We start from the raw sequence: 21,055 nt of genomic DNA on the forward strand, positions 1-21,055 counted from the left end.
GGGCCAGAAGATACTGGAGTTTGGCGCTGCAGCCTTTTGACTTTACCATCCACTACTGGCCTGGTAAGCAGAATGGCAACGCTGATGGGTTGTCCCGGCAAATGGAACTCAGCCCCTAACCTAAATCCGGACATCCCCAAGTTGACCTGAAAAGGGTCAAGCCGGGTCTGCCGGAGTGTTCCACAAGGGGGGAGCACTGTGACGGATCACCCTGTCCCTGGATTGTAAACCCCTTCGTTTCATTTTCCTACGAGTTTGGGACATTGGCCTTTTATTGCATTTTATTTTCTCTTCATTCATCCTCAGAACAAAGGAAGATGGCAGGACTCATGGCATTGTGTTAATGTAATGTAATGTTACAGCCCATCCCCCCCCCCCTCCTGTTCCTGTGTCTAAGGGTGTGGATTCATGACACAGACACTTGTCTGAGCTGAAGACATCTCTCCGCAGGGGGTGTGTACTAAGACTGCCTGGTTCAAATGTACAAATGTTCAGTTCTCATTGGTTGGTCTTTGTCTCATCCCCCCCCCCCTTGCAGGGCTAAGGGGAGTGCCCCTTAGCTGTTTGTAACTGTATGGTTTGGAATGTAATAAACAGTTTAAGCTCTGCATGGCTAACCCTCAACACCTGTGTGGATTGTCTCGTGATTGAGGGGTTACGGGCTGGGTATGGCTTCTCCGCAGGCTGTGGGTGCGTTTGGAGGACAGGAGACACAGTTTCGACGGATGTGCCCAGCTGGGGTACAAAGATCCGTTACACAAGTAATTTTCTAGCAAAAAAAAAAAAAAGTGGATTTTTGATTTTTACATGTAGGAATGAAGTGTCAGAATAGGTCTGGAAAGGAGTTGGTTAAATAATGTTTTGAATTTAAGCGAGAAAAGTTAATAAAATGTGTACAGTAAAGGAATCGTATGTGTGTTAAAGAACCCAATTGAGTCCTGAAGGGTTAGTGGTGTTTTCATGCTGTATATTCTTCTCTATTATTCCTACAATTATGCCTGATATATAGTCATAATATCTTGTTTGTTCGGCTGTGTCTGACTGCAGAAATAGTTGCACATAAGAACATCTTGATTGGTAAATTTGTTATGGGAACAGTTTAAACTTGTGTAGTATGCCAAAAAGTATCATGTGATCGTGAGTCATACTGAAGCCAAGCCCCTTATTGCGAAATTAATTTTTCTGTTGTTCTAACTGTAGATATGCTCTGAACATTTCCTAAAATAAACAAACATGCTTTGATTCTACCCTTGTGAAATAAATGTGGATGGTTTAGGACCTCCCCTATTTATTATAAACATGTATTATCTTGTCTATTCCTATGATGGTCTATCAATGCTCTGATAAGGTTAATGGAGGGTACAATAACAATGCTAGCTATAAAACATACTGCTTAAATAAGCAAGGATCAAATTTTTTTATAAAGAAAGTAGAAATGCTAACATAAACCACTAAAAGGATACTACAGAGCATATAAAACAAAACAAGCACAGATAATACTTTACATATGGGCATCCTCAGTATTCGGGATCTTTCAGCTTGGCTCAAGCGCAAAAGAGACATACTTCTAGCTGGTGATTGTCTTAAAGTCCACTCAGACACCATCCACATTAACACCCACTGTCTGCTTGTCCAATGACAATTAATAAGAGGCCACCCTTCCTAATCAACAGGCAGTATCTCATCTTTCCAGGCAGCATGTTATAGTCTCCACTAGGGGTGCCATCCGTCTAAGAATCACTGTTTTTGACCCAGGTCATCTTTCAGTAACAGCTGGCCTTTGATGTTGGTATAACCTCCCCAGGAGGTCTTATCTGAGGCTCCTCTACCCCTATACCTTACAACAGGAGGCCTATGCGAGAACTAGGGATCGACCGATTATCTGCAAAGCTGATATATCGGGGGTCGATATCCACTTTCCCCGATATATCGGAATCGGCCACCAAGGTGACCGATATTGCAGATATTTCGGGAAAGTGCTTGTACTGGAGCGATGCCTGCAGCTAGAGGCATCACCCCGGTACCAGCGTCCAAAGTCGACGTTCGGCTGTCTTGTAATGACAACCGATGCGGCTGAGAAGACACTCAGCTGTCATTACAAGGAGTGGGAGGGGACGTCCCCCCTCTCGCTGCTTTCCCGGCTCGCCCGGGTCTCCCGTCCCACCGGGAGACCCGGGCAACCAGCCTGCACGGCTGCTGAAGACCCGATCAAAGCTGCATTCGGCATGTAAAAACCCGAAAGTGATGTCATGACATCACTTCCGGGTACTCGATGCCAGATTAAAATAAATGACAGCATTCAAAACAGCCAAACTTGGCATTTTGAATGCTTTTAAGTGCAGAGCAAGGGTTTGGGGTCTTTAAGACCCCAAGATCCCTCCACAAGGGTAGCTGTCAAGTGATGAAAAAAAATGTTAAATGTACAAAAATATAGCCCAATATCGGCCGATACCAATATTCAATGGCCAAAATATTGGTATCAGCAACAAAAAAAGATATCGGTCGATCACTAGCGAAAACATCTTGTGAGGATATGAATTCCCATATATGACTCCTTGTCACGAACACCCTGCCGGGTAAACATGCTCTGCTGGCATTCCAGACCAGGTGTAATCAGGTTTCAACCATCCAGGAACATATGATATTAGAATATATGTTGCCTTCCAACGCTTCATGTGTGTCTCTGTGTGTTTCCGAATACCTGAAGGGAGTCCATCGAGCCGTCCAGTTCAAAAGTCCCTTACAGGTCACTGTTGTCCTTTGGGATCCCGAAGCAGCAAGTGTATCCTTTTTTGTAGGTGAATGGCAAGGAGAATTTTGTGCTAGTTGGATAGCTCCTACCACCATAAAAACATTATTTCGACACAAGGCTTCATAGAAATTAGTAGGGTGGTCGTGTTAGAACAATAATAGGCAATGCTTATTGCATATAGACAGATATTATTGTATGTATAGACAGAACTCTGTAAAATTTCCAATAATATATTTTATTTAGGAAGTCACATAAAACAGTTACATATTACAGAGAGAAAAATAATAGAAATACAATATAATATAAATAATATAAGGTGCAATTCATTATCAGGCTCAGGTACATACTGTAGGTGTCTATATACATGTCAGTGTGCATGGGGTTTGTTAATCCAATAAATCTGATATAGTGTGTAGTATTCATTTGATCAAATTTATTTAGCTATGTGCCATTGTGCCTAGTACAGGTTGAAAGTTTAATTTAAAAAAAAATCTTCCAGCAGGTTGCTATGGACGGCACATATTTATTATTTTTACTTACAAGCCTATTATCTCTACTATGCAAAGAACAATTAAGTTGAGATCAGACACAGTGCATTTTTATTAAAAAAAATATTATAATTCCATTCCGTACAGAGAGACTATTTTAGACATATCTACATTTCTACACCGTTAGTTTAACTTTTATTAAAGTTGTAGATGATGTACTTTTTCAAATATAGATACAACCTTCCCATCTTGAAAGTCTTCTGTAATGGAGACGATCTTCAAACCTGTCAAGAGACGGATGAAAATATAAAAAAAAAAAATGTATCTGTGTGTTAACTTTAGGAAAAATCTACCTTTACTTTAAGTTTATCATATAAATCTAAACAAGTGATATCACAGAATACCTACATCATAGGCGTGTGCACAGGGTGTGCCAGATGTGCCCAGGCACACCCTAATCACCCCGTATGGCCCAAATTCCCTCTGTTTATACCCCTGATATTTCACCAAAGCCCCTCCTAACTGGGCTCTTAAAAAAAAAAAAAAAAAAGGAAAATTGTAAAAAATAATACAAATAAAAACGTCAGTACTGACACCATCCACTGCCCTACTAACACCGTCAGTATATATGCACGCGCACACACATGCAAATGTATTTGAGCTTTGGGGTGCACACCCTTATGCAATAGGCTGTTCACACCTATGACCTACATACATAGTTACCCCTTTTGTTTTCCTGGAACAAAAGCTTATTAGAGTGCTGCTGTAGAACAACAAAACCACTCTGCTGTTTGCATGACTAGGTCAGATGAATATTTACAATATTACAATCAATTAATACATAAAGATACAGCTGAAGCATGTAACAAAGTATACAGTATGTGATGGGTAGAGATGGGCCAAACGCCCCCCCCTGTTTGCACCAGAGCTCCCGAACAGAGAAAAAGTTCTGACCTGAACGGTGAGCCCTATTAACCACTTACCGCCCACCCACCATCAAATGACGGCGGAGCGGTGTGGCTCTCGTTCTAGGACGACACCATATGACCGCACCCAGAATGGCCAATCTTGCGCACCCGCAGGGGTCCTAGGACAGGGCACGACCCCGATCTTGGGAAAGAGCCAATGGCGTGGCTCTTTACCCATGTGATCGGCTGTGTCCAATCCCAGCCAGTCAAATGTAAATGCGAAAGTACCATTTATCAGCGCTCTTCGCCTCACACTGTCAGAGTGTGGGGCGAGGAGAGCTGATCAGCGGCTCCTCCTCGAAGGAGAGTCTAGGACAAGTAATCAGGGCACTGATCATCAGTGCCCTGGTTACAGTAAAACAACAGCAGTGTCCATCAGTAACACCAAACAATGCACATCAGTGACCCCAATCAATGCCCATCAGTGACACCAATCAGTGCCCATCAGTGACCCCAATCAGTGCTCATTAGTGATGCCAGTCAGTGCCCGTCAGTGCCTGCTCATCCATGCTGCCCATCAGTGCCCATCAGTGCTTCCCCTCAGTGCCGCACATTAGTGTCATCAGTGCCGCTCATCAGTGCCGCCTATTAGTGCCCATCAATACCACCTATCAGTGCCCATCAGTGCCACCTATCAGTGCCGTCTATCAGTGCTGCATATCAGTGCCACCTATCAGTGCCCATCAGTGCAGCATGTTAGTGCCTCCTCATCAGTGCCACCTCATCAGTGCTAGAGTTAGTTTGTACAGAGTAGGTAAATTGTTCAGACTTGGCTGGCAGCCAAGCCTGTGTTGTTTAATCTGGGTCAGGTGAGTGACTCAGGTATGACTCACAGGCAGCATCTCTAAGACCTCCCTCTACTTCCAGAAACATGCAGAAGGTTCTAGTAGGATGGGAGTGGAAGTAAGGAGGCACTGCCTTGAGTATTCCTGACCAATTCCCAACAGATGGGTTGGCAGGGGGCAGGCCCCCTCAAATACTCAGGGTCCACCAGCTGGGACAGTGGAGTTTGGGTGGAAGTTGGAGTGTTAGGCTGTCAGAGGCCTTTGAGAGTAACCCCCTAGTCTGGGGGGGGGGGGAGTGAACTTAGGCCTGGGCTCGGGTGCAGAAGGGACCCCTTTTCCATACACATATGGGGATCCTGACCAGGAGGCACAGGAGCAAGTAGAGGACAGCTGGAGGACACTGCCAGGCAAATCTCTAGAAGACAGCCAGGAGGGCTGATCAGTGGTACATACTCAAGAGGACTCAAAGGCATGCCAGAGAAGGAGAAAGGGGCAACTGCTGCCAGATGGTCTGGCAGTGCCTGAAGAGGTGGTACTGGGATCAGTAGCCACAGGAATAGGACAGCTAAGCACCAAGACCTCTTTTATGCTACACTACCAAAGGGGCCTGCAGTCTCTGTCTGCAAAGGGCAATTGCTCTGGATCTGAGTCGTGTTGGATCATCGTTTCAGTGCTAGCTGATCCTAAGTGTAAGAGTTGTGCTGGAGGAGAAGGAGTAGATCTGCAAGCAAGTTTAAGCAGGTGGCAGAGGAGTGTATAGAGGAGTGTATATACTGGATATACTGTATATAGTTGTCACTGAAGAATTGATTACCTTGATCAAGTGAGCATCCTATAATCCCCCTCAACCTTATCCAAGTTCAAATTCAAAAACAAAGCTGCAAGGATTGTTTTCTGACTACAGTGTGCTTGGAAGATTTGTGTGCCTTGCTGTACAGGGTGGGAGATAACCATATATACCAGCGGCTCCTACAGGGGTAGCGCTATATTTGGGGGTGTTGTCTGGGATATCTGCCCACAGGTAACCTGCCAGCTATTGCTCCTAGCAACCAGAGTTTTCTCAGTGAGCCAGGGAACTGTTCCTTGTTCCAAAGACCACCAGAGGGGTTGAACCAGGGAAAAACTTATGTGCTCTGCTTATTTGTGACTGTTGCTCTAAAAACCAAGTGCCGTTATCCATAGCAACCAGTGGGAGCAACCTTTTCAAGCTATTGCTGCCCTGCATACTCAGTTGCCCCAACCACGGCTGGGATGGACACTTGCATTATCAACCTGCTATTCAGTAACTTTACCATGTGCTGCCACCCGTGGCAACCACAGCAGGCAATCGCTCCCATGGATTACAAATATGTCCAGCAATCTGCTAATTGTGGACCAAGTGACTTTATGTTTTAAACTCTTGCTACCTACAGTAAAGTGTGACTGGAGATTTCTACTGTTGCCCATGGTGATCGGGGTAAGCCAGCAGGTACCTCCCGGAGTGATTGTCCTAATCCTGCTAATTATAGTGAGATATGTGCCAAAGAATTTATTGTTACTCCAGGCAACAACAGTACAAATCAGCTGCCTCCTGCTCCCAGTTGCTCGGGCAGTCGGTGCCGAGTGACATGTTCAGGTAAGTTCTGCAAGTATCAGTGTGCATGCAAAATTCAGTACAGCTAACAAGGCGTTACAGCAGCAAGCGCAGGAAAAGGCCTGCTAATCAGATCTGCAGGCGCCGGCCCATCTGGAAAATTGGGGGTGGAGCTATGCTCTGGAGGAGATCCAGAGTACCCTTCTAGCAGAGAGGAGCAAGATGGCGGAGTGTGCTCGTGTGTATCCAGCGCTGACCTGGCTGCTTGATCTACATGAGCGGACACTGGTGGACACCGGTGTCCAGTTGGAGCATCGAGGGGGATTCTCCCTCAGGGTGATTGAGGGGACTAAGCGACTATGCCTGCTGTGTCTGGAATGCTGGATACCGAACACGGTGGTCAGTGCTTGGGTCCAGTGCGGGCATTGCGACAAGCCGCTTACCCAGCTAGTATCCAGTGAGCAGGAGCCACAGTACTAACAAGTGGACCTGCAATCAGGACTGTACCTACTACAGTCCCAGAAGGTCAGTGCGGGCCTTGGATCATTCGAGCAAGGCTGGGTTGAGTCGGGGCCTGGGCACTCCCCTGTGAAAACCAACAACATTGGGGAAGAAAGTTAGAGATCTGCTGTGGCCTGCAGCCCGGTTGGGGACCTGGTATCTGTAAGGGCTGCCCAGCAGGAACCAGATAATGTTACTGAAATGCTGGCTGCGCCTATGTGCTCTGCTGACTCCCACCTGGAAGGAGCCAGTGCAGGGGGGAGGTGAGCCAGAAGGTGAAGGTGGAGACAGGGCCAAAAATTGTGTCCTTCCAGGAAAAGGGAATTCAGAAGAACTGCCAGGTTTTCCAGAATCCAGCGGGAGGTTCAGCAGAGAACAGCTCTGGAGTGGGGTCTGGACTACCCCTATGTCCCTCCTGACATTATGGACACCATTGAGGACTCCTAGAGCCATAACTCTTCCTAAGTTCTTGTTCAACAGAATTCAATTTAATGAGAGGAAATGGCCAGTTTTGCTGTTTTCAGATATGAACTTTAGGTTCTTGATTGGCTGCTAGTGATTACATGAAAGCTAGAGATATAGGTTTTCTCTCCCCGAGAGCTGCTAATTTACAGGACACTAGAAGCAATTTTGCCCAGAGAAGTAATACAGCTAATTTGGTTTTCTTCATAAAAGGTTTATGCCATAGAAACTATAAGGTACAAGTTGGCCTTTAGTGAAGCAATCACACCTTATACACTTTAGCATCTAGTTGTACAATTAGGTATAGAACTAGATAGGGAGGCTATTTTTAACAGCCTGAGTATTACTATTTAAATAGGGTCTTTACAGAACTTATGAGGCTCCAAGCAGGGTGGTTAGGCCAGAATAAAATAATTCACCATAAATGATCATACTGACAAGATGGCAGAGATGTATAGTAACTAAGTAGAACTACTTCACTACTGTACTTAAGTACCGAAAGGCGGTATCTGTACTTTCCCAGTATATAATTTTTTTCTCCTATTTCCACTTTTACTTCACTACATTTTTTCGATGATTGTTGTGCTACATAGTTACTCGTTACTATTAAAAAATGACCACTGCCAGAACAGTAGATGGCAGGTTTCATAAAGTTCAAAACATGTGTATTATCAGCGCATACGAAAATAAATGCTACTGTATGTATAAATAAAAGCTGCATTTGAAATAATAAAAAACAATATGATGTTCAAACTTTTGACTTCTTTCTTTAATAACTACATAACACAGTACTTGTACTTTTACTTTTAGTACTTGAGTAGCAATTTTTTTTCAAAACTACTGGTACTTTTACTTTCAGTACTTGAGTAGCAACATTTTTTACTTGCAATACTTAAGTACAAAAAATGATGAATACTTTAGTACTTCTACTCAAGTCACTTTTTGATCGAGCACTTCCACTTCTACTCAAGTCAATTTTGATTGAGCACTTGTACTTTTACTCAAGTATGGGTTTCGAGTACTTTATACAACTCTGCAAGACGGTTGAGTATTAAAAAGGACTAGGCTACAGCTATGATAGTAAGAGTTATGTTTAAGGAGTTCATTTTGGCTCAGCTTTTGGGGTGGATTCATGATAACATTGGGTTGCTTAGTAATTAATTTCAAGTTTATACTTTTTCTGGGGGTGATCAATTGCTTTTACCTATATTTCAATTGTCTCAAAAGTTTTGATATCTTTAGCTCCAGAACAACTTGCACCCCCTAGGCACTGTGCTAAAAACATTGCATCTAAAATAAATGTATTAATAACAGTATAATTAATTGTACTGTCTGTTGTCTAGACAAGAACATCTTGCTCCAGTTTGACCTGACCTAATAAAATATAGTTTGGTCTGACAGTATTATAACCCCTTTCCCTGGCACTTCCCTCTGCAGTTTAGGGCCCAAATTGTCAACCATATTAAACTATAAAAGTAAAACTATTGAGGGCAGTTGACAGTCAATTTCAGTGTATTACTGTTTTTTTTCATCAATGGCTAGCATTCGCTATAAGACCTAATATTAACTTCACTTACCTCTGCTACCTGTCGACTGTAGTTTCGAATAGCTATTTAATGACAAAAAAGAAACAGGTTAGTGGGCCATGGATTAAACATACAAAACACTCAAATACACAACTCTATCTTCTCTAAGTATAGTTGAAAGTGAATACCTTACTATCTCCCTTTATTTATTTCACCTTTGGTTGTTTAAAAAATACAAAAAAAGGTGTTTATGTTAGTATCAAATGTGGTTTAATTGACAGGCTAGTGGAGTAGTTGCAAGCCAAAACCAGAACCCAGTGATGTTTCCAAATGGTGACTTTCAAAAAGTTCTATCATTATATGTTTTTACTTTTCTGTCCCCTATGGGAGAAAATACATGAAGTACATTTTTCATAATTGTGCTTCCTAATTCTTGCTAATCCTTGCTATGAGGTCCAAACTGTACCCCTCCATTCCTGCTGCTACCGATCCAACAACAGCTGGGAAGGAAATGGACGCTTCACAACAGCAGATTGTCTAAACCAGTGGTTCTTAACCTTGTTTGAGGTACTGAACCCCACCAGTTTCATATGCGCATTCACCGAACCCTTCTTAATTGGAAAAATAAAATATGATTTTTTCAAATTCAAAACATAGGTATATATTTAGGTATATATTTATACACAGGTGCACAAAATTAACAAAACCATTAAGAACAAAGAGCAAAACGATTAAAACATGATTTTCACACTTAAGGAAGTGTTCTCTTAGTTTTGCCGGTGCTAGACTAGAATTGCTTAACTTGGCATTGCAAATTATGCAGTTAGGACGCTGACTCCCATTATGTTCCGTTATACATGTGAATCCATATTGTACATATTTGTCCGACCACTTTCTTTTTTTGCTCGACATAGTTAGTTAGTATGAAGGGATTAATATTAAGAAAGAAATGACACAACTTACCATCACGACAGTTACAATTTGACTACTGGGTGCGCCAAATTCCCTGCAGCACAGATAGGCCAAGCAATGTTGCGGGATCACCTGCAGCCAATGAGCGGGGCGTGTCATCACGAATCATATGAGTCAGGTGTGTGTCTTGACCTCCGCCGAACCCGCAAGACTGACTCACCAAACCCCTGGGGTTCGATCGAACCCAGGTTAAGAACCACCGGTCTAAACTCTGAGCACTTTTCACAGAAAGCCAGCAGCAAGAAGAATGCAGATGCTGACTCTTCCCACTTCCCTCTCGATTCCTCCTTCTGCTGTTTGTCAGGAGAAAGTTCTCAGAGCCAAGACAAGCTGCCATTATGATGCGTCCATCCCTTTCCTTGCTGTTGTCAGATAGCAAGCAGTAAGAGGAAGCAGCTACCAATATGGGTTAAATATGGGTTAAGGTAATACATGTACTTTTTTTTGTAAATTTTAATGTGGTTGAATGGTGTCACCTTCAAGTTCCTACAGCTCCAATTGCTACAAATACTGAATAGTGAGCAGCCAAGATATGTTTTGCATGGGATAAGAGGAAGTGATGAAAAATGTTGAACTAGGAGGGCAAGAAGTACAAATCTGATCCTGAATGTCTCATGCTATATGTAAAAATAGCTTATTTTTTTTCGTGAAGAAACAATTTAAGTAAGTAAGTAAGTCATAGACGTAGCACAATAGTGGTGGCCTATAAAGGCCATTTGGCCCTGTTCCTACTTACTGTATATCTTCGCCTTCCATAAGCTGTTTGTATGTTGCAATTTCCATCTCCAAACGAGTCTTTACACTGGTCAGGATCTTGTATTCATTGTTTTGGCGTTCTAGATCATATCTCATCTGAGCCAAGTCAGCTTCTATATTATTAATCAGTTCTTGAATCTCAGCAAGCTTGGAACTATAACTTTCTTCTGTCTCGGCCAGTGTGCCCTCCAGAGCTGATATCTGGAATTTGCAACAAAAGTATTTCATAATCAGATTTTTACAATATCCACCTTAGATGTAGTCGTTGTTTGACCAATGAGGCAAATACTTGATCATCTTTTCCAGTAACAATGCCACTTCTTCAGGAATAATATGCTTTTATGTGTGTCTGCTGCTATAAGAATTTGTGCTAGAAGTTTGTCCCTCTATTGATCGTTTTGGAGTATTCTGAACCTCTGAACCCCTCTCCTGTTTAAATTACTCAAAAAAATTCTAAAAAGACATTCACTAGACTAAACCAGAATTGTGGATGTGCATGGAACTGTGCATGTGCCTAGCAGCCTCTGTACTAGCTAGGGACACCTGAGCTTATTCTTAATGGCCCATGTAGGGGTGAAAACTACAGCTACAAATCTCTATAAAGCCTAAGCAATATGCAGTCATGTCTTTTCCTTTAGACTCTTGATTATCTGGCAGCATACTCATAAGTGCTGGGTATAAAAGGTGCTATCTGTTCAGTTCAAAGGGGTTGTAAAGTCAGAAGTTTTTTTTTATCTTAATGCATTCTATGCATTAATATAAAAAGCCTTCTGTGTACAGCGGCTACCCTCACCCCCCCCTAATACTTACCTGAGCACCCTCTCTATCCAGTTATGTTCAGGACTGCCTCAGCCATCCAGAACTCTCTTTCCTGATTGGCTGAGACATTACAGCAGCGCCATTGACTCCCGCTGCTGTCAATCAATCTCAGTTAGCCAATTAGCAGCGATTGGGGGCGGGGCCGAATGGTAGCTCCATGTCTGAATAGCAAGCTGCCTGCTGGGGGGGGGGGGCAATCAACCCCGGGGGCCAGGACAGCCAATCAGGGACCCGAGAAGAGGAGGATCTGGACTGCCCTGTGCAAAACCAACTGCACAGAGACGGTAACTATAATATGTTTGTTTTTTAATAGAAAAAACAAGACTTTAAATCATGTTGAGATGAATACTTTCAACTTAGGCTGGATAGGCTATTGAAATTTTTGTAAAGTTACAGCATACTGCAATTCATTAAAGAGAACCTGTATCCATCCTAATACTTCTTAATAGGCATACATGTAAAATAAACACGAAAATGTGCATGCACATATGTTGACATACATTAATGGGTTGTGAAACCCTGGAAATGGTAACTTCAGACACGGTTGCCTGTTACTATTGATATGTCACTATGATAGACACCCTTTTGATCAAAAGTAAGATGCTGGGGTTGGGGGGAACATGGCAGGCATGTTTTCAGAAATTGAAAATTAAATTTGCATAAAGCGGAGCTGCACCCAAAAGCGAAAGCTCCGCTTGTTTGCACCCTTCCTCCCCTTCACTGCCACATACTAATACCTAATTTTGACAGATACCCACTCCCACTTCCGGGTAAGATCGGTGAGCTATGACATTTCTCCTTCTTCCTCTCACTGCCTTCTGGGAAACACACAGGTCCCAGAAGATGGCGGGACCATTCAGAAAGCGCAGGAAGCGCAGCAAGCCCCATGCATGCACAGTAGGAAACCAGCTGTGAAGCCTGAAGGCTGCACTGCTGGTTTCCCTTAGTTACAATTGACAAATCGGCTTGGGGTGCTGACATCGCTGGATCACAGGACAGGTAAGTGCGCTTATAATAAAAGTCGGCAGTTACAGTAATTGTTTATTTTTTTCCCAGACTGGAGCTCTGCTTTAAATCACCCCCCCCCCCAGGCTTTGGGGGCCTATAAATAGCTCTGAGTCTAGGAAGTCACCCTATTTTTTTTTTTTATCACTCTTATTTTTTCAGGATGTACAAATCTCCCATAACAGGACAATTCTACTTTACTGTATTAAAGATGGGTGACCTATACTTTGCAAGACAGTTTTAACCACCTTAGCGGTATCCCCGAGTGTGACTCTGGGTGGATTTTCTATGCTAGGATCGGTATCCCTGAGTCACGCTCTGGGTGGATGGGCAGAGCGCGCAGCGGTGTCTTACCTTCTCCTGGCGATTCAGCGATGATCTCCCATTGCTGTGATCGCCAGCCGTCTGAGATCCCCGCCGCTTGTCCGTCCTCCGTCGGTGTGATGACTTCCTAGTTCCGTTCCCTGCAGCAGCAATGCTGCGTGGGAGCGGAACTAGGGAGGGAAATTCAAAAGTTGAATGTTGCACAAAACACACACATAACATTAATATTATATATATATATATACACACGTATGTATATATATATATAAATATATATATATTATACATATATATATATATATATATATATATACACACACACACATACACATATATATATATATATATATATATATATATATATATATATGTGAAAAAGAAAAGTGCGCTGATCCGTGATATGCTGCTCCCAGATAAAAATAAGTAAATGCGTGTAATTGGTGGTGCGCTATATCTAAAATATGTGCAAAATTGCAAACAAATGATGTGCATGTAACGGATCTTTGTACCCCAGCTGGGCACATCCGCCGAATCTGTGTCTCCTGTCCTCCAAACGCACCCACAGCCTGCAGAGAAGTCATATCCAGCCCTTAACCCCTCAATCACGAGACAATCCACATAGGTGTTGAGGGTTAACCATCCAGAGCTTAAACTGTTTATTACATTCCAAGACAACAGTTTTACATACAGTTAGGGAAACTCCCCTTAGCCTTTCCACAGAAGGGGGGGAAGGGAACCAACCAATGAGAACTGAACATTTGTACATTTGAAACAAGCAGTCTTAATACACACCCCCTGCGGAGAGATGTCTCCAACTCAGACCATTGTCTGCCATGAATCCACACACTTAGACACAGAAACAGGAGGGGGGGGGATGGGTTGTAACATTACATTACATTAACTCAATGCCATGAGTCAGTTGATCAGAGGATGAATAAAGGGAAAATAAAATGCAATGTCCCAAACTCATAAGAAAATGACACAAAGGGGTTTACAATCCAGGGACAGGGTGATCCGTCACCCATAGTGACGGCTAGTACCGTCACATCTCTTCCCCCCCAAAGGTAGACTAATTCAGGTACTAGACCTCCAACTGGTCTGTGCCTGAATTAGTCGGGTAACAAATCCCAAAAAGAGTCAATGTCTGTTTGCCTGGATAATTCGTCGGCGTTGCTTCCCAGGCCAGTAGTGGATGGTAAAGTCAAAAGGCTGCAGCGCCAAACTCCAGTATCTTCTGGCCCATAGTCTGTCGGTAGGAGGCTTGCGCACAGTCCCCTCCAAAACACACAGTGACAGTGGGTTCTGTCACATTTCTCCCCTTTTAAAAACAGACTAACAAGGTTCCTGACCCTCAAATGGTCTGGACCTGCGTTAGTCACAAACTTCCACCCCAGGCAACCAGGAAAAGTAAAAGAACGACTCTGGCGCTGGGGAGCAAAACCGCACATAGGGTCTCCCATGAATAAAAACAGCTGCTGCAGAGTGGGAACAGCTGTCTGCACTCCTCTGATCCAGGGCAGGGTTGCAGATATTGGGGGGAGCTGAATAATTCTCTGCCCTGATGCCAGCGCTTCCGCTGGTAGGGAATGTAGGCTGGTAGGGCTATGCATTTGGGGAGAAAAAGGTACTTGCTTTTCTCCTGGTGTAGTTACGAGCCGCTGAGAAGGTATCTTGCAGGGACTGTCTCCCGGATTCTTCATCTCTGGTTCTGATGCTGGGCAGAGACCATCAGCGCTCTGTCCTGTAGCCAGCGCTTCTGCTGGGGGGATGAACATTGGGGTAGTGTCCAATTGCTGGGGAGGGAGAATTGCTTCCTCTACTCCCGGTGGGGATATCTGCTGTTGGGAAAACAGCTCACGCAGATCCTCTCTCAGACTCTCCGGATCCAACTCTTTTTCTGATGCTGGGCAGATGCCAGGGGCACTCTGCCCTGTAGCCAGCACTTCTGCTGGGGCGATAAACACTGGGGTAGTGTCCAAGTGCTGGGGAAACGGCTCACTGAGGTCACCCCTCGGACTCCCTGGATCTACCTCTGAGGGTGGGCAGAGGCCAGCGGCACTCTGCCCCGTAGCCAGCGCTTCTGCTGGGGGGATAAACACTGGGGTAGTGTCCAATTGTTGGGGAGGGAGAATTGCTTCCTCTACTCCCGGTGGGGGTATCTGCTGTTGGGAAAACAACTCACGCAGATCCTCTCTCAAACTCTCCGGATCCAACTCTTTTTCTGATGCTGGGCAGATGCCAGGGGCACTCTGCCCTGTAGCCAGCACTTCTGCTGGGGCGATAAACACTGGGGTAGTGTCCAAGTGCTGGGGAAACGGCTCACTGAGGTCACCCCTCGGACTCCCTGGATCTACCTCTGAGGGTGGGCAGAGGCCAGCGGCACTCTGCCCCGTAGCCAGCGCTTCTGCTGGGGGGATAACCACTGGGGTAGTGTCCAAGTGCTGGGGAAACGGCTCACTGAGGTCACCCCTCGGACTCCCTGGATCTACCTCTGAGGGTGGGCAGAGGCCAGCGGCACTCTGCCCCGTAGCCAGCGCTTCTGCTGGGGGGATAAACACTGGGGTAGTGTCCAATTGTTGGGGAGGGAGAATTGCTTCCTCTACTCCCGGTGGGGGTATCTGCTGTTGGGAAAACAGCTCACGCAGATCCTCTCTCAGACTCTCCGGATCCAACTCTTTTTCTGATGCTGGGCAGATGCCAGGGGCACTCTGCCCTGTAGCCAATGCTTCTGCTGGGGCACCAGATGAGATACTCTGGACTTGCTGCTGATCACCATTTCCCAGCCTTCCAGCGTCTGTCTCAACTCCCCCTTCTGAGACCTTCATGCTATCAGCTTGTCTCGCTGCCTGGTGGACCTCCGGTGCGTTCCGGCATTCTAGCGCTCGCAGTGCCCTCTGTATCATCGCTGCTTCTTCCATTGCAGTTAGTACGGGAAAACGCAGGGTCACCCCTGGCCCCATTTGCTTCTCATCTTCATGACTGTCTGCTATTTCTCTCGGACAGTCCCAGGCAACGGGAGCCATGCCAGGCTGCTGATCACCGTCAAACAGCCGCTTGTAGGCAATCTCGAGCTCCCATTCCTGCTCAACCAGGAACTCCAATTCCTCCAGGTCACACGCCTCGTCGGGGAGGTCCAGCACCTCATCTCGGAAATCCAGAATGTGTTCCAGCCGCCACTCCTCATCGCTCCCAAAGTCTGGGTCTCCGTACATTTTTTGATGGAGCAGCCCCACGCCGCCATAGCCAACGCCTTCTGTTGGGCTGCCATCTGCTGTACCTGGCCACAGTTGAGCCGCGAACCACCGGAGGGCTCTGTAGCTGGCGTCCAGCCTCATTTCCTCCTGGACCAATCTTCCGAGCTCTGTCTTCCCTTCATCTCGCGGTCGTTCCCTCAGGAACACCTCTCGCGCATGGTACTGCTTCCGGTACATCTCTGTGGCGGAGGGAAGGATCTTCCCCTGATGGTGCCGCTCGTGGCTTAGCGCCTCATGCCAGAGTTGCCGGCGGATCACATCCTCCCAGCCGAGCCTGGTGTGCTCTGTCGCTGGTCCCCGATGGTGCTTCCGCATGCCTTGCAGCCTCCTCCCGAACTCCGCTCTCATGCTGGCTGGTCCCCGTATCACTCCTCGGCAGCTGCCCAGATCTTGAATCCTGGTGGTGGTTTGGATGTCCTGGACTGCAGGAGACATCCCACCGCTGCCAACCAATGTAACGGATCTTTGTACCCCAGCTGGGCACATCCGCCGAATCTGTGTCTCCTGTCCTCCAAACGCACCCACAGCCTGCAGAGAAGTCATATCCAGCCCTTAACCCCTCAATCACGAGACAATCCACACAGGTGTTGAGGGTTAACCATCCAGAGCTTAAACTGTTTATTACATTCCAAGACAACAGTTTTACATACAGTTAGGGAAACTCCCCTTAGCCTTTCCACAGAAGGGGGGGGAAGGGAACCAACCAATGAGAACTGAACATTTGTACATTTGAAACAAGCAGTCTTAATACACACCCCCTGCGGAGAGATGTCTCCAACTCAGACCATTGTCTGCCATGAATCCACACACTTAGACACAGAAACAGGAGGGGGGGGGATGGGTTGTAACATTACATTACATTAACTCAATGCCATGAGTCAGTTGTTCAGAGGATGAATAAAGGGAAAATAAAATGCAATGTCCCAAACTCATAAGAAAATGACACAAAGGGGTTTACAATCCAGGGACAGGGTGATCCGTCACCCATAGTGACGGCTAGTACCGTCACAGTGCAACCTCAAATATAAACAATATAGGTGCAAAACTCTAACATATAAATATATGTGAGAAAAAGTCCCAAGACACTAATGTGTCTGTGTTGAAACAATTTTCGGTGATGTAGCTGGTGACAGATGGTGTTCAAAAGCAATAAGTGACTTGAATTCCCTCCACCTGTTAGAATTCCTCCTTACCGGACGGAATGAAATAAGTGCTCTCCTTAAAGGAAACAAACAATCCCAGGTGCTCCCAAATCAAAAGGTGCTCCCCACCGTGCGTATGAAGTAGCCTGCTGGGCTTCTTACCAGATGGATATAGATGACATGCGTAATTGCATCCCTCTTGGACGGGTATGTCTCTGTATCCAATTGGTCCTTATCAGCCTCTGGTGGATATGGACACCGAATACTATTGCGCTGCTCACGGGCAGATAAGATCCTATATTCCGATGGCACTGGTAGCCGCTTATAGTAAGCGATGGGATGGATCGTATCGTTCCAGCATAACATGTAAAAAGGAATGACTGCTATAGTGCATTATCCTTGGTGTAAACTTTATTGAAAATAAAATTGCACTTACATGAGATGTAATGGTAGAAAAGCGTGAGGAATTCCTGTATGACTAGGGTCCGGCTGCAGTCTGGATCCCCAGCGACGTGGTGACGGCACGCCTCCTGTCTGACGCGTTTCCGCCTAATTGGCTGTCTTCGGAGAAAGGAGGTGAAAGGAGGTGACCTCCTTTCTCCGAAGACAGCCAATTAGGCGGAAACGCGTCAGACAGGAGGCGTGCCGTCACCACGTCGCTGGGGATCCAGACTGCAGCCGGACCCTAGTCATACAGGAATTCCTCACGCTTTTCTACCATTACATCTCATGTAAGTGCAATTTTATTTTCAATAAAGTTTACACCAAGGATAATGCACTATAGCAGTCATTCCTTTTTACATGTTATGCTGGAACGATACGATCCATCCCATCGCTTACTATAAGCGGCTACCAGTGCCATCGGAATATAGGATCTTATCTGCCCGTGAGCAGCGCAATAGTATTCGGTGTCCATATCCACCAGAGGCTGATAAGGACCAATTGGATACAGAGACATACCCATCCAAGAGGGATGCAATTACGCATGTCATCTATATCCATCTGGTAAGAAGCCCAGCAGGCTACTTCATACGCACGGTGGGGAGCACCTTTTGATTTGGGAGCACCTGGGATTGTTTGTTTCCTTTAAGGAGAGCACTTATTTCATTCCGTCCGGTAAGGAGGAATTCTAACAGGTGGAGGGAATTCAAGTCACTTATTGCTTTTGAACACCATCTGTCACCAGCTACATCACCGAAAATTGTTTCAACACAGACACATTAGTGTCTTGGGACTTTTTCTCACATATATTTATATGTTAGAGTTTTGCACCTATATTGTTTATATTTGAGGTTGCACATCATTTGTTTGCAATTTTGCACATATTTTAGATATAGCGCACCACCAATTACACGCATATATATATATATATATATACGTATATATATATATATATATATATATATATATATATATATACACACACATATATATATATATATATATATACACACACATATATATATATATATATATATATATATATATATATATATAATATAACGCATGAATTATAATCTAATCAATAATATAATTTTATTATATAATATTATATATATATATATTATATTATAAATTATATAATAAAATTATATTATTGATTAGATTATAATTCATGTGTTTTTGTGTTTCAAATTTATCACAACTGGGATGTCTACTAGAGTCTTGTTTTGGTCAGGTTTAAGTCAGTAATTACTAAGAATTGTAGGCCTATAATACATAACGCCAAATTTCCATGAAAAGAATTGTACCGCTTTTGGTACAGAATTCCTGACAGAATCATACCGCCAGGGAGGTTAATATGGGCATATATATTAAACACATATTCTTCTGTGTCAGTTGTACCATTGTCACCAGAAGTGGTGCTATTGGAAGATTTACCCTCTATTCCTGTTCTGGTGACAACTTAATCTTAATCTTCAACACTCCCTTAAAGTTACTGGGCTAAATACTTATGTATTATAATTGTCAGCTAGTGGCCGTAATGCAGTATTTTCCTGATTCACACCCCTGTTATGGATGAAGAACATCTGACCTGGAGACTGGAGAGAAAATAGTCGACATCGATTCTGGCATTGGCAGAGAATGAATACTCAAGCAGCTCCACAGGATTAATAGCTTTGCAATTTTTTTTTATAAACCCACCCCATAGTGAATTAAGCCCCTTGCTTTGTGCCTGTGTGTTTATGTTTGTACTGCCACCTACAGTACTTAGCTGAGCCTGTAAGTCAATCTCCAGATGCTGTGCTGTATGTCGCAAGTCAATGGCCTCAGATTTCACCGTTTGAAGCTGCTCAGATCCTGACACAATCTGACTATTCAATTCTTCACTCTGTGCAGACATTGGAGACAAGGATAAATCACAGAAAGAAAGCATCACATGTCAGGTATAAAATATAATAAAATGCCCCATTCATAAACATATCTTCTCTTCTGGTGGGATAATGTCACCTAAGGATTAATTACTGCAGTATGATATGGGATGTGTGTGTGGGGGGGGGGGGGGGATCCATTCATCATAACCTGGGTTTTTTCCCGGTGCCCCATTTATGCTCTAAGAAGGCTTTAAAATCATATCTGCACTTTATGGACAATACAATACAGGCTCAGATTTACTTTTAAACCATTTTCTCTTGATCTGAATACTTATTAGGTGACAGTCCTAAATGGACAAAGTGACAATGGAATTGACTTACTAAAGTGAAGGAGACTGTTCACCTCGCAAAAAAAATTCCACTTTGCAAGGGAATTCCCCTAAGAATCTCCTTAGTGAATTTGTTGAAGCTCTGCTGGCATCTATTGTCCAATCATGTGCATGAAAGTAAAAATGCTGATTTTTTTTTAATTCCTTACACGTGATTGGGTATTCTTTATAAAGTGAAAATTCACCACATTCACTAAGCTCTGGGGAAACTGTCCTTGCAAAGTGAATAGCCTATTTGCTTTTAGTAAATTCATCTTGATATCTCTTTACATGCTTGTTTAGTTTGGGGGGAGGTTTTAGGTAGAGGAATACCAGGATGTACTTAGTAATAAGCAATAGTTAACAACCCTGCGTCTGTTGGACACATAAGAACAAGACAATAGATGGTAACCATTTAGCACTGGAAAGTTTAGCATGATGGAAAGCAGTCATAAAATAAAATATAAATCCCATCCTTGTTTTTCCCTGCATGCTCTTCCAGTTGATGGGTTTTGTTGGACTCTTTACCTTCAAGGCTTGTTTACACTGTGGTTATAGTTGATGTTTTGCATGTGCTTGGCAGGTAGTTCCAATCTCTGCCAAGTGGCCTCAAACTAAGACTAAGTGGCCCAGACTAAAGCCTGGTACACACCAATATTTTTATTTTTTTTTGTGCAACCCAGCGGGCTGAGTGAATAAAAACTAAAGAGCTTGGGAGGAGCCGCTGAACTAACTATGTGGTGTAAGTACAGCGGTCTTCCCCGCTGAACTATTCTGTTCCGACATGGGGACCTGTGCCCCCCACCTGAACACACTGGTCAGCGTTCTTAGTCCTTGGCTGATAGTGCTAATCGGATGCCGATTGGCAGACCTTTTTTCGGTCATGAAGCCTTCTAAGTGTTGTGCCTTTTCTTGGTGATCCCACCTGATATGTCCAGCCATGACCAGAATGACACTTAAAAAAACACACTATGCTGAATCCTCTTCTGGATTCAACGTAATATGTGTACATTTTTAAAGTTTAAAGAACCCTTAGTAAAATGGG

At 44.2% G+C, this 21,055-nt stretch overlaps 1 protein-coding gene across 1 annotated transcript in view; it reads right to left on the reverse strand.

Annotated features, from left to right (window-relative positions):
• Positions 1 to 3,438: 3,438 nt before the first annotated feature.
• The window catches only part of LOC309567470 (keratin, type I cytoskeletal 19-like), a gene marked incomplete at both ends in the record, with an annotated part of 38,209 nt that continues 20,592 nt past the window's right edge, over positions 3,439 to 21,055 (reverse strand). The window contains 4 exons of the mRNA XM_082272859.1: positions 3,439 to 3,524; positions 9,107 to 9,138; positions 10,764 to 10,984; positions 19,534 to 19,659. Of these exons, the coding sequence (XP_082128985.1) occupies positions 3,439 to 3,524; positions 9,107 to 9,138; positions 10,764 to 10,984; positions 19,534 to 19,659 (465 nt within the window). The remainder of the gene's footprint in view (positions 3,525 to 9,106; positions 9,139 to 10,763; positions 10,985 to 19,533; positions 19,660 to 21,055) is intronic.

The sequence above is a fragment of the Pelophylax lessonae genome (genome assembly GCF_965119305.1).
Source record: "Pelophylax lessonae genome assembly, chromosome: 11".
NCBI classification, from domain to species: domain Eukaryota; kingdom Metazoa; phylum Chordata; class Amphibia; order Anura; family Ranidae; genus Pelophylax; species Pelophylax lessonae.